Consider the following 15,219-nt stretch of genomic DNA (forward strand, 5'->3'; position numbering starts at 1 on the left):
ATCTGCGCGCAAAGTTATCGAATAAAAAATTACAATCTCTTTTGTCTTTTAACCATACACACACACACACACACATACACATATATATATATATATAGGAAGCTCGATGTTCTGCGCGGAAAAGTTTCAGAGAGGAAGAAAGAAGGAAAACAGAGAATTCCAGAACCATGTCTGATAAAGATTTCATTGCAAGGAATGTATTCTCGAATAAGGCTAATTAATCCCCGACCCGATAATAGCTCCTTACTGAAAAAAAAAAAAAAAGAAAAAGAAAGAAATTCTTCCAGCTGCTCGTTTTCACTCGCTCGATCCCTCTTCTATCTTTCATCCTCGTTCTTCGTTTCATCCTCCCTTTTCTCTCTCTCTCTCTCTCTCTTTCTCTGCCTCTTACTCTTTCAGTTCCAGTTTACAAAAGAAAGGAATTCGAACGAGATATCGAGCGAGAATGTTCGATCGCTTTATTGCATTCAGCGCGTGATCGGGCTTCTTTCGATGTTGGCCTGACTTCTCTCATCAAAGAGAGAGAGAGAGAGAGGGGAAAAAAAGAAGCAAGCGTGTAGATGTGTCGAGAGCAAAGGTACGCCGATAATCCAACGCTCGGTGTGGGTCCCCCTTTCATATTTTAACAAGGTCGAGCGGAGAATTTCAGCAACTGGCGACGACGTGGGTGGCATTAAAAGGGCCACGCTTCGAGGAAATTGGATTTTGAGAGGGTTTGATTGGATTAAGAGGCGACGACGATAGACACGCGTCCCAGAAAAAAGATAATTTCGTTCATCCAGCTAATAAAGCTGGCACGCTTTTTCACTCCTTTCTTTCAGAGTTGGTTACCTCGCTCTGTGTTTGACGAACGAATTAGCGTGGTGGTCTCTGGCTAGATCCGGCTCAACAATAAGTTTCGTTTGGCACCTTGGGTGCTTTCTTCGTCATTGGGAATTTCTTCTTTCCGGTTTCTAGGCGAACGTGGAGACAAGCAGATCGTTGTGCAATTTAATATTTTTATGGACTATCAAAGAAACGGAGTATAAGCTGAAAATTTATTTTCAGTACTGAATGTCATAGCCAGACATTTTAACGAATTTTTATGCGCTCGTGGAAAATTTATGGATATAAAAAATGCAGAGAGTGCATGGAAATATGTATAAATAAAATCTAAGGTATCTAGTAGCAAGGTTAAATCTTCACTTACGCATCATTGAGCGTATAGAAACATGAGATTGCGTAAATTTCTAAGAAACATTGTACTCTGAATATTTTACATATTTCCTTTGTATTACTGAATTTGAAAAGAAACCTATTCAACTATTCGTAGATGTGCAAAGATGTTTTCTACGAGATTAATACTATTAACCTTATTCGATCAGGTATACATCAAAAGAAAAAACTCATGTTTTACATTAGAAAATGCATGTTTCTGTATATTACATATGCACTTCACGTTTCATCACACAAATACACGATTAATATTCGATGGCTTACATCCTCGGATATTTTGCATGCTTCCATGCATCCTCCAATTTCCCGCAAAAATGTATAAAAATTGCAACAACAAAACACCAAAGGAATACCAAGAATACCAAGCAACAGCCTGATAGAATAGCCTGATTAAACTTCAAGCCACAATGCCACGTATCTGAATGAAGTTTCCATTGTGCGTAGAATAACGTCCATTAAATTCGATCGCGCAACGTTCCAGAACGAATCACCGATTCCTGGTGGGTGGCTCTTTAATCCGCCCCTTTGCACAAACAATTCGTACGTGGGTCCGCGACTCCAACGACATTAGGCAAGTGTTGTATCAAAGCGAGAAACCATCGTACCGTGCTAACGCGATCATCAATTGAGAATCACCCGTTTACGTTGCAACTCGTCAATACTACAGACTCGCTTCGAACTATTCAATTTGATCGCATAGATGGACGGTTATACGCGACAAACGATGAATGGGGTAATACACTCTGTTTACCCATGATCGGGCTAATTACCAAGAGAGACTTTCGAAAACTTCGTCGATTTTCGCGAGACGCTTTTGTCCGATCTCTCGACTCCTATGCTAGTCTATTCAAACTCCGTTGAATGCGATACTCTCGGGCGGAAACTACGCGCTCTTTCTGCCAGTTAACTTCCATTAATTATCGCTATCAATTTGTGATCAATAGCGCGGACTAGTTATTAGTTCTGGCGGGATGTCGTGGCACTGAAAATGAATTTTGAAGTTCAATTGGATAATTGAATGACAATCTAAATTACTTGAATTAATTAATATCGGCTCGTTGCAGACGAAGTGACCAAAGTCATTTCCAACTTTCAAGCAATTTTCTTCAATATAATACGAATCAAATTTCGATTCATTAAGATACACGACAGCAATTGTTATTAGAACAATTATTCACAGTGAGATTCTCGATTCAATTATCCGAGATACATATATCTTTCTAATGTGACTTCTCTGAAGCTTCTATCATTACTAATGAGGAATTCTTTCTTCCCTTAGATTAAAGTTTCAAGATTTCTATTTATAAAGAAAAGCACGCAAATGAACTTACTGTTCATTCAAACTTCGTTCTGATGCGTAATCTACCGTTTTATGACACTGCCGATCAACATCTCTCGGAATTCGCGATTCAACGCAACTTAACCTCTTGCGCTGGAATGACGTGCCACGCACGTCGAGAACTTTTTGTTCCAAAACTGTAATATTTCCTCAGTTTTAAGTATATTTAAGTAAAACAACAATGGGCAAAACAAATAATAGATTTATTGCTTTTTAACAATTTCTATTCAGTGATGTACCGACGAGTTTAAAAAGAAAGCGACGAATTATTGTATACGGTCGCTCGTTATGGTCCGCAATCAGTTGCCAGCGCAAGTGGTCAAAAAAAAAATATATATATATATATATATAAATATTTATATATATATATATAAAGAAGAAAAAAAGAGAAGAAAGAGAGTCTCTCTGAAGACTCTAAAAATTCTAAAATACCACGCCGATCCATCTTTGACCCTGTCATCGAGGCAATTTCGAGAGAGGAAAGAGACGAATCTGCTGACTTGACCGAGTCGAACTTAAATCACGATGACAAAAGTGGCCGCCGGTAGTTCCCGTGCGTTGTATTATACACGGTTCGGCGACCAACTCATTAAAGCCACGTAACCGGAACCCGGAATAACGCTTCGAAAGCCACCGCGGAAACTTAGGGGGCTTTCGTCCAAGAACAGTTCCGGGGACTCGACTGCAGCCTAGGTGTATGCACCTATAATTACGCGGTTGCTGGATACGGTGCAGCTGCAGGCTTTCACAGCGACACCATCTCTCTCTCTCTCTCTCTTTCTCTCTCTGTGTTGATTATCTTCGAGTAAATCGAATATCTCGTAAACGTCTTTCTCTCCGGCCTTCGTGCCTCGTATTCTAGTTTCGTTTCCACTATCAGCCTCTCAGTCTCGTATTTTGAGACGTTGTTGCCTCGAGTCTAAACCAAGAAGCCACCGTGAATTTCGAAACGACTGAGAGATCGTCTATTTTGCCTGTTTGGAACGGGACTAGAGGATTAGGAGCCACGATGCGGATAAGAGGAATTTCTTTTGGAATTTATTTTATTTAATTTTTTTGTGTGTTTGGATGGGTAACTGATTTTATAGGGGGGAAGTAATACTTTGAAGTGTGAAAAAAAGTATGTTGACGGGAAATTTTAAGATAATTTTTTAAAATTCTGTTCCTTTAATTCCTTTCTAGGATTATTTCTTGCAAAGATCATTCTACGAAGGTTTCTGAGTTAATCGACGTTTTTCATATCAAACTTCATCGGAGTCAAATTGTGAGAAACAAGGGTTACCTCACATTAGACGGATTGAAAATTGCATAATCGACTGGCAAAAAGCGTGTAACTGGCGAATTTTTCAATTTTATTTCGCGTCTCGCGGATGAAATATTTTAAAATATTCCATAAAGTTAGGACGAAAATTCGGGATTCGTAATTCTTTAGGTTTTTTTGTCCGACCACTTATCTGCGAGAGATTATCTCGTGAAAAGAGCTTTTATTTTACCGCTAAAGTTAATTAACATTTAACTACCAACCGTAGAAGGTACATGAATATGCGACGCCTTACGGATGTAATTACGTAATTCTGTAACAGAGCGTTCGTGTTCCGCGCGCCCTTCCACGCTCGTTTTAAATTTTCCTCGCTCGACATCGATACAAGATACCAAAAACTAGCTACTTATCACGTGGAAACTCGAAATTTAACGAACAGCGAACTTGTCGCACGGAAATTTGAAATACAAATTTTATGACTATGCAGACTTTCGAACAAGTGACTTTCGCCGCATCGGTAATGCAATTAAAATGATACCGAAGTTCGGTAGCTTTGAATATATTTAAAGTTCCGGTGGATCTATGTCTTAAAGTCAAGAGTTGACTTTAACTTAACAAAAAAATGAATGTTATCACATTACGCAATTTATGCAAATTCAGATATATATATATATAAACAGAGACGTACGTTTGTTTGTCAAACGTCATAACCAATACTTTGTTCTGAATACTTTTCACGTATAGATTTTGCATGTAAATACATAAAAATATCCGAAATTTAATAATTACATTAGAGAAATTATAACAATAACGAAAAATTTCGAAAATTTTTCGGAGAATGTTTCCAATTAATAGAATAAACACGGTTCACGTTAAATATTTAAATTTTATTGAAAACCATGAGATATATAACCAAAGATAATTATTAAATTAATCGAATCGATAACACTTACCCTTTTCACACCAATTCGACTATTGAAATTAAACGAAACACTAAACCCTGAATAAACTGAAGGAACCTCAAGCTTCAAAGTGAACAAAAGCATCCGAGTTAAACGTATTAAACGCAATTTGGTCAGGTAACATAGAGTGGCACTGGAGGTTGTTTAATATGATATTCCAAAGACTCTAGACACCGTGCAAATGTATTCAAATGAAATTAAACGAGTTATACGAACAAGTGGCTAAACGTGACAAAAGAAAAAAAAGGAAGACAGAACTCTTGGATGAAGGAACCGATCTTTCTCTCTCGTTTTATTTTTTCTTTTTTCCTCTCCGTCCGATCTGCTCGAGCATCTGGAAAGAAAGTGCCGAAAGCAAGGCGGAGAGAACTCGCGACTGGAAGTGTCCGAATGAATAGAATTCCAATTAAAGCTTCCCAAGATTCGCGAAAGAATCTTTGAAATTCAAGTTCCGCAATTCAATTTTGTCACACAATTCAACGCCGGACTGCTGGCTAATTAGAAATTTTCGGGGCTGAAGCGTTTCGTATCATCTCTTTCACACGGCGACACAATGCCATTTCGCGCGGAATTGTCATTGATGCTTGAACTGCATCCAAATTTGTTTTGCGTAAGAACAGAATGGAAATAATAGTGGAAATTGAGATAATACGAACGCGTCCATTAGTACGGTCAATTAAAATTTTTAGCTTCTGTATACTTTTTTTTCTTTTCTCTTTCGAGATCCAAAATTGTAACGATTAAATTAAACTAGACGAATTTAGAGACGTCGTGCAATGAGAATATTCATTATTTAATTACAACACCCTTAAAATCAATAAAAATCTCATTTTTCAATACCACACGTAATCTCATGTAAAACTTGTAGCTTCAGAATATTCAAAGAATTAATGTTTCATCTCCGATAAACACTTTTCACGTTTCAACGTCATGGATATGCGATACCACATAAAGGTTACAATTTCGGATCATTCGAACGACTGAAATATTCCGTTTACGAAAAGTGCGGTATAATTGTCAAAAAGAATCTCTAGTTATAATTGTTAGTTGCGCAAATAACTATCATACCACTTGCAATATTTCTTCCTCTGATATTTCTTATTTCCTTCATCTCCTTTATTCGTTATCCTGCTCTCAATGATTCTCACCGATCGTCCACAATCCCTCAAAGTGTAGACGAAAAAAAAAAAAAAAAAGATAGAGGATCAATTGAACTATCTCATGAAACGATTCCGAACCACCGGGGTGTTCGCTTCATTTCCCAGCAATTAACAAGATTCATCCCTCCCCTTCACCCATTCTTTTTATTTTCATTTAATAAACTCCCTCCGATTCAAAGTTCCGCCGAACTGTTCCTCTTCCCTCTCTCTCTCTCTCTCTCTCTCTCTCCCGGTTCATTCTTCTTCCGTCCGTCCTCGTCGGCGCTTTTTCCGACGACGACGCGAGTCCCGTTTAAAGGAATCAACGGACGGGAAATTAGCTCGGGGAAATCGCTTTCCAAGTTCCGAACAACTCGAGGGGAGGGGCTCTCTCTCCTTTTGTCAGGCTGGTTCGATCGTCCGACACCGAACGGAACCTGTTTTATTCCTCCTGAGTCTCGAATTTTTCGCCTCACCACGCGACAGCGACGGCGAGATTACAGCTCGTTACGGCGAGTCTCATGGATGATCATCAGGGATACACGCGTCGCCGCGCGATCACCGGTTGAATTAATTGGTCGAGCGATAAATATTTGAAATGAAATAACACTGGAAGGGGAATATCGTCGACGCCTCTGCCGAGGCTGGGTAAATTTGCCTGATGATTAATTAAGGAGCGACGCCGGGCTCGAGGGGGTGCCCACGACTACAGTCACATGGTTATGTTTGAATACTACCGTGTAGACGGTAAGTATTCAAACATACTTGCACCGGAACACGTGTACGCGCGAGCGGTGATTTATGCGCGTTAATCGCGCGCGGGAAGAATGAATTTGCAAGATCGACTGAGAGTTATCGGACACGATGGTGATTTCAGCGATATTCGTAAGATTCATACAACATCCGAGTAGTTGACGATCGTAAAGAGTGAAAGAAAAAATTTTTCGTGAGAAAATTAAAAATGCACGTCACCTGTAAATATATATATATACGAAATGTGCAAATTATATTTGGCAAATGAAACAAATCAATTTCCTCGACAGTATCGGCAAAAAAAATTGCAATACAATCCACGCTGCATTAATTACTACGCTGCATCGCTGCATCGCTGCCTAATTAATACACGCCAGAATCTCGAAATATCCTCGCGACAAATTCCAAACGCGCGAAACCACGACTAAACTTACTCCCTCGCCGGCGCTACGATTTTTCATAGCTGGAGGGAGGCAGGAGAAAGAAAGGGAAACATCGTGCGGGCAGACGATCTCGCTGCGACGACGCATTATTTAAAACCACGGGGCTGTGAACGCGCTTCGCGTTTCTCGTATGGAGGTTTCTTTCGAGCAGGCCGAAAAAAAACGAGGGAGGAAAGCACTTAGAAAAAGACTTCAGCGTAGTATCGCGGCGCGTATTGTTTACTCGATGCAAGAACGGTGGGGGCTGGGAAGCTTCGTGCTTCTTTTTCAATTCGCAGAGAAACTCATTCAATGCGAAAAAGAAAGAGAGAGAGAGAGAGAAAGAGGGGGGGAGGAAGAGGGAAGGGTAATGCATCGGATCTTAATAACGAGAGTATGGATGGCGGACGCGATTGTCTGAATTAATTTGCGAATGCGCAGGCTGTCCCGTGGAATTCTAACGGCGCGACCTGCGTGCTTGTGAATGCGCGGATAGTTGTCGCATAAGGTGCGCGAATTGTTCGTGAAAACGTGCAGTTCCGTATGGGAGCAATCGTTGAAATTGAAATTGAATATCCGACAGTTTCGCCTAACGGTGAAATGTTACTATTCGATAACCATGCGAGATGATAGCGGTATTTGTAATTGATATTGTTATTGCCGTTCCATTCTGTGAAACACGATCATGACAGATATTATCGTTTCGTTTGTCACGTTGTAATTAGATATATGATTAGTTATATGTTTATACATTAATACGATTAAACATAATTAAATATATTCCTTGATATCACGTATTTGATTTCATTTAGAACTGTGTAATGTGTATTTGTACTACCACACAGTGAGTATAGTACAGAATTTAAGAGTGAAATAGAAATGAAATAACTGTATTAGTTAAACATACAAATATTACGTTGCAACAGAATAATTTTTCAAATCGACGTGAAAGTCGATTCTACAAAGACTCGATGCTGGCACGAAAATTACGAAGAACACGGTAGTTAAAAAATTTACTAGAATCGTTGATAATTTTCAAACAGCAGTTGAGCAAGTTTTAAGAATTTTATTTCCAACGTGTGTTTACACTCTCGGCCGGAGTTTTCTGGCACTGGTTCGAGCGAGGCAGTAGTAACGTCCTATATTGGTCAGACCTGGCGTCGACACTATCCCTGCCTCAAATTTCCGCCATTCACTACTACTATTAGTAATACCAGCCTACCAATGACACGTCCCATGTTTCTGAAGTAATAGCAGCTACGCCATCCTGGACAACAGGGATCGACGTCTGCCAGATATCCAGTTTTCCAGCATCTGCCGAGTTTCAATGATAGCCGATTGCAAATCTCTGCGGAGAATGGAATGTCTACTCTGCTGGTACGTTGGCGCAGGGAAGAGACGAAATCAATTAGGCTATTGTGTATACTCGAACGAGAGATGCTCTCTGGACAATTTTCGAAACTGGCTACTTGTTGTTGATAAACGATAAACTGAGAATCGTAAAGCGTTGCATTTATTTTCCATTTTGTTATTTGATTTGTCAGATCTTTGAAAGAAACTCTTCCGTGCAAATCTCGTGCATTTGAACGTGTATTAAAAATACGTGTATATTTGTATGTTTCCGTATTTAAATACACTATCTATCTTCCTGCACATACACGCACATATAAATATATATATATATATATATATATATATATATATATATTTTCGTGAAATTAGAATTAAAGAAATTTTTAATTGCATCCGCAAGTCATTTAACGTATTTGGAATAGTTAAATGGACATTTTAATCGCAAAAAGAAATTGTGTATTTGCCACGCTTTGAAATTTTTAATACAGATTACGTATTTGAAGTACACAAGTACACGTAATGAGAAGCTTGACCATGTATCTAGCAATTAATACCTCTTTCTTAATCCTTTTTCCTCAAATATTAGTAAACCAGAAAAAAAATGTTTTAAATTCTCTGCGATTTTCTCGAAGAATCAGATTTCCTTGAGGCGAAACGTTAACCCGAGCGAAACGAAGAAATATTTCTCGAGACAATTTTCGATCGAGTCTCTCTCTCGTACAAAAGAACCATTCACCTTGACGACGAGGGAATGTCCCGAATCTATGCACGACAGCAAACAATGGTTAGCAATTATCAGAACGCGGAGCGCGGCCCATCGTTGACCGATCGTTGACCGGATTCCAGAGACCGTATCACGCTTTGAGCAACGACGACGCCTGCTGCATCTGGACTCCTATTTTCCGTGGCCGCAACACGATGTGCAGCCTCTCTGGTTTACAAATCCTACGCTATCGATTTCCTATTAGCATCAGGTAAACCGCCAACGTTATTAGCCAAGACTAGGAAGCCAGTAGTCGTGGACTAGCACGAGTCAGACTATCGCTATAAGAGTTGTGTACACAACGTATATGTATATATATATATATATATATATATATATATATATACACATACATGTACATGTAACGCGTATAAATCATAAAGCAATGTTGTCGGTGTTACATTAACCTTAATTACGTTCGAGCGTTAATGTTCGCGTTGCTAACGACTTTGGTTTCGCTAATGTTCGTTTACGCACGCGTACGACATGTGTCAGTGCGGGCCCAACCAACCATGCGGGGAACCGTGCGTCAAGCTAGCATACGTGCAAGTGCGGCGAAAAATATCTGTAAGATCGCTGAAATTGAAGAGATCACGATAGAAAAAGAATTTTCTTTTTTCATTTTAAGAGAATTTTGAGAGACAATGAAATATCAAAGTGGAGGAATTAATAAAGGATCCTCTCTTTATCTGTTTATAATTTTTTGCTGATTATGTGGAATCATATCGTCAAGAAACAAATGAGCATAGAGAAAAATTTTTAAAATTTTTTGAAGATTTTGTCGAACGCGATTTATTTTGCAGAACTGATCTCCATTTGGATTCATCCAGATTTGAATTTAAGAAGAAGCTAGATTATTTTGCTGCTGTGATCTCTTCCTGGGAAAAATCATTCTGTACATAAAAATGCATCGCTCTTTTTGTATAAACGTTATGGAAAGTTATATAAATTTGAGTGCTAGTGATGTGAAAACGCCAAGTTCGATTCGATCGTGCTCGCTATAATGTAAGAATCATTTCATGGAATCATTTTGTTCAATCATTCATTTACATTTAATAGCATGAAACTTTAATTCATTCTATAAAAATAATGAAATTTCTGTGAACTGGAATTTTCACAGAGTGTTACAATCCTTGCATTTCTTACTTTTAATAAACAAAACGAATACAAACCAATATCTTAAAATTTCCCGTAGATACATTTACCAATCTTTAAAATGTTCTTCAGACAATCCAAAATAATGAACGAAGATTGAGAATTTTAAATTTCTATTCATCCGTTTTTCCCTTATCTTCACGACATTCCGAAGTATAAAAATTATTCTCACCCTCCTGACTAACTTCTCAAGAATCCCTTTAAATTTTCATCGACTTTGCCGGCTATATAGCGTGGGAAGTTGGAAAAATTATATCTATTGCACGACTTTCTTTCCCCGCGATCAATTGGAGCCGGACGAATCAATTTGGCGTACAATATGTACGTACGTACGTACAAGAACACGACAAAACTCGCGAGAAGTGTCACACGCACACAGCTACAGGGCGATGCATTACGAAGATTAGTTTAACCTCGAACGAGTTTAAGCAAGAGAAAGCAACTAATGTTCGTTACTCACCGTCGTTGTTGGTTCTGGCTCGCGGCGGGGATGAACTGACCGTGGGGAAATTCCGTGAAACGTTGTCCCTCGGCTGCGATTGCGGTCCTTCCAGGTTCGGGCTTGGGCTGAACTCGGCCCTGAAGTCCGCCCTGTCAAACCCCTCCTCGAACTGATGCATTAAATCCACCTCGTCCACCTCCACGTCGCCTTGGTATTGTTCTTTTAACACGGCTCGCGGCACTGCAACCAGAGAAAGAGAAACGAATCGCGGTTAATGAGGTTTCCAAAAGTAAATTTCAGCTGAATACAGAATGGTATGTGTACGGGGAAACTCAAATTTCGTTTGCGGCGAAATTCTGTATTGAAGCTCGCCTCTCTGTATGTATACTTCGTTCCGTTTTCTACATGCCTGCTCATTTTTTCAAGTGTCTTTGTTCCCGTTTGTTAAAATTCAGTTTGCTTTTTATTGTGCGTAATTTCTGGTTACTTAGCGCGGAAGTGTTCCGTCGAAATCTAGCTGTTTGAATTTTCATTCAAAGGAAAAAAGGAAAAGTTTGGTTTGTTTTTGAGTGAATGAAATTAACATCTTTTCTTCTTCGCTGGCGAGAATGTTTCGAACTGACGCAATTGCTGAATAATTGTTTTGTATTTTTAAAAATTCAGAGTTAACAGAATTGTTGAAAGAACATTAAGAAAATATTTTATTCTGTTAGGTATCGCTCTCTATAACTTGGTTCGTGTTGCACGATAGTGTTTTTAATAGTTTCTAACTGGACGAAATTTGACGAGAATTCTTAATAAGCTAAACTCGAATAAAATATGAATCACACATAATGAAAAATGTCCTTCGCGAAATATTCAAATGAACCATCCCGTGATATCAATATACATAAATAATTCCAATTCACAAACGACGCGTAATTCATTAGTAATTTTCCTACCACACGCGTGTAAACAACAAGATTGAAATAATCTCGGTTCCTGTCGTATTCGCGTAAGATCCTTCCCCCCGTTCCAGAATCTGACAGTAGTCGATTTATTTCCGGGCTGCATAATGTTCGACTTCGATATACGAGCACCGCTATCGATGCACCGCATCGTGTATGCAATTGCATTTCAGTGGACAAGCACGTAGACGCGAAATCAGTGTCTTGCCCTGACATGAACGCGTTGCACAACACACGTCTCGTAACACGACAGTTTGCCGCGTGAAAATTTCCGATAAGACTGGATAGTAGACTCTGTCAGTACGTTGATAAATCAACCTGGATTTCGCGGAAACGAATCGAAAAATCGACGCCAACTGCGCGCAGCATCATCTTTGTAAATTACGCGAATACGAGGTGACACATTTCCATTCGACGAGTGTCTTCGCATACTTTTTACTTCGGATCTTGAATATTTTATGATACAAACATACACTTTACGTTCTTCGTTGCATAAAGTATTATTTTGTCTCTGCGGTTTAACAAAAGTAGCGCTTGTTCTGAGATTCTCGACGACGATTGCAGAAAATAGATTATATTGTAAATTATAAGAGAGAATATAATTACGGAGAATGAGTATAGACAATTAATTTCTTCTCTATATCTTATTGCATTATCAAGAATATATTTTACGAAAATCGGCTTTCGCATTGAATGACAGAAATGACATCTGTATCCATTATTCATCCATATTTCTACCGTAGTTTTAATTACGATATATTGTAATTTTTTCGTTTAAATAATAGCAACGAGAAGAATAAGATTGTATATATAAGAAAATATTTAATTATCACCTGAAATTACTTCGATAGGAAATGATTTAACAAGTGAATGCACATTTTACAAATGACATGTCTGAAATTGACTGCCCCCGTTATTTCGCAACATAAAGAAATTCATTTTCAGTCAACAGTCTGATTTTATTAATCGCCGTTCAAAAAATTTTAAAACTTCGAGACTTTGAAAAATTGTACAACAATGGGGTTAACATTTTTCTGCAGCACGTAAGGAATTGATTATATCCCTGAAGAAGCATGATTTTCGTAAATGCCCCGTTAGAAAATGTCGCCGTATGGATCGCTTTATTTTGAAGTGCAACGCGATGACGTAATAAAAGCTTAAACGGCTCTCCCGGCGAAGATAAAGGTTATATCTTCGAGAGAAGCGTAAAAATTTTGGCAATCTCGCTTACCGGCACGGAGAGAAGTTTCTTCCTTTATCGCTTAGCGAAGTTTCAGAAAATTTCGAGTGGCCACTGAATCGCCTTTACGTGCACAATCTTTAGACACTCAAAAATCGCTTACTAAATACTAGTTCAATTGTTTAAAAATCACATGCTAACAGAAAATGCGTAGCTAAATTCATTTCAACTCTTTTTTTTTTTTTTTCGTCGACGATTCGCACGTTGTTAGCATAACGTACAGTTTCTCTAAATATTCATTGAAGTATTTAATATGTTAAATATATTTTTCAATTAATAAAATCTATTCAATTAATAAAATCGTTTTGGAGAAATATATTCTTTATTAAAAATAAAACTTAGATCGCGGAATTAATTATTTATGAAATATTTAAAATAAATTTAAGAAACTTATTGCACGAGTGTTTTGAATTCCACGCAATCGAAAATTAATAAAAGGTTAACGAATCAATAAAAAAGTGATCGAAGAAACGATGATTAAACTCGACATTTACCCCCAGTTAATCAGTTATATCGCATAATTAATAGACAAACGTTAATTAATAGGCAAAGTTAATCACTTTTTCAACCTCTAATTGCGCACGAAGAGCACTCGCGAATCTCTATGTAAATGTTAAACGCGGCAAACTATAACAAACTTCCGTGAGTTTCGAACAGCTTTGAAGTTACATTTCAATTTGCAACGATTCCACCTCGTCCCTCCACTATGTCCTCTCCTCGCCGAGAAACGTAACACGGCTATATCAAACGTTTTGCCATCGTGCGAAACAACAGAGATAACATTCTTCTCAGAACGAAAGAGAGACAGAGAGAGAGAGAGAAATTTGCAATTTTAACAAGGATTGAGAAACCTTCTTGTAATTTCACGCGGCCACGTAATTCCTCCCTCTGCCCTTTTTCTCTTTTCTATTTTCCACCGCTGCTATTTATCAGCCACATTCCCGCCATGGCAAGAGTGTAGAAATACGCGGTGGAAAATACCCGGAGATAATTCTATCGCGCGTTTTGCATCAAACGGGATTCGCTTCCGCGACCTGGCATAAAGAAACAGCCGAACTACGTGAAGCACGCGTCGCGCTCCTTGCAGGTAACCCGCTACGGTGTCTCGATATGAAATTATGCCCTCCTTTCGCGAATAACTCTCGCGTTTAAGGAACGGCTAGCATTCTGTTTGTTAAATGAAAATCACTCTGGAAGAAGGAAACCCTTTCGTTTTCTCGTTGAAATTTATGATGTCACACGGATAAATTTAGCGTATATATTAATAATGTATATAATATATATATATAATATAGCGTATATATTAATAATATATATAATATATATAATATTATTAATGATATATTAATAATATTATATATATTATTAATATATACGCTATATTATATATATTATTAATAATATATTAATAATATATATAATTATAATAGCGTATAATTTAGCACTCGTGTCTTTCACAAAAGTCTGTCAGAACGCTTTTACACGGTAGTTTAAATCGGTTAATGATATTAGCAAACACAAGTTGTATGTTTTTACAGTTCTATAGATCAAACTATAGAGGTGAATTTCTCACTCAGTTTGCCGGTTCTTCTTCACCATGAAAATTAGTTCCCACCCTCAAACTATATTTTCCCTTTTCCATCTTCCTTTAACTTTAGCAGCTACAGTGAAGAATGTATACATATATGCTGTATAGTATGGTAGCTGCGACACTCTCGACGGTGGAGGGGATAGCGCTAACGATTAGGAGAGTGGGGGCAAGGGCAGCCAGTTAGCCACCTCTGTTTTAGATCAAATAGGATACTTGGCTGGTTTGTAATCTGTGAAATTTATTCTTAATTTTTAATTTAACGCGTGTACGTTATTTGCTTCGTCGTCAAGTTGTTACGCAAGGAACTTTATTGCTGATCATTGTAATTTGTAAACTTTTGAAAGCAATACCAGTTTAATCGTTCATGAGTAATAAATTTGACATGCATATTTAACATTATCTACTGTCGTGATATTTTTAATATTTTACAGTTAATTCTAAATATTTCAAAGTCAATCATCTTAATATTACAAGGAGAAAAATTCAATCATCTTCAAAGTTTTTAGCAAATATACAAATACTTTCACGCGTGTACATGAGAATTTTAAAACTGTCTCTCCGTAAAAAAAAAAGTAGGAAACATCTTATACCTCAAAAGGCTATCATAATTTCGGGGGGGGGGGGGGGGAAAAAAAAG

At 38.0% G+C, this 15,219-nt stretch overlaps 1 protein-coding gene across 6 annotated transcripts in view; it reads right to left on the reverse strand.

The window, feature by feature from the left end:
- LOC122535915 (protein eva-1) overlaps positions 1–15,219 on the reverse strand; it is a 332,052-nt gene that overhangs the window by 22,463 nt on the left and 294,370 nt on the right. For all 6 annotated transcript variants that reach the window (XM_043667835.1, XM_043667831.1, XM_043667833.1 and 3 more), the window contains one exon: positions 10,823–11,044. In XM_043667835.1, the coding sequence (XP_043523770.1) occupies positions 10,823–11,044 (222 nt within the window). The remainder of the gene's footprint in view (positions 1–10,822; positions 11,045–15,219) is intronic.

The sequence above is a fragment of the Frieseomelitta varia genome, unplaced genomic scaffold (assembly GCF_011392965.1).
Source record: "Frieseomelitta varia isolate USP_RPSP 00005682 unplaced genomic scaffold, Fvar_1.2 scaffold_787, whole genome shotgun sequence".
NCBI lineage: Eukaryota > Metazoa > Arthropoda > Insecta > Hymenoptera > Apidae > Frieseomelitta > Frieseomelitta varia.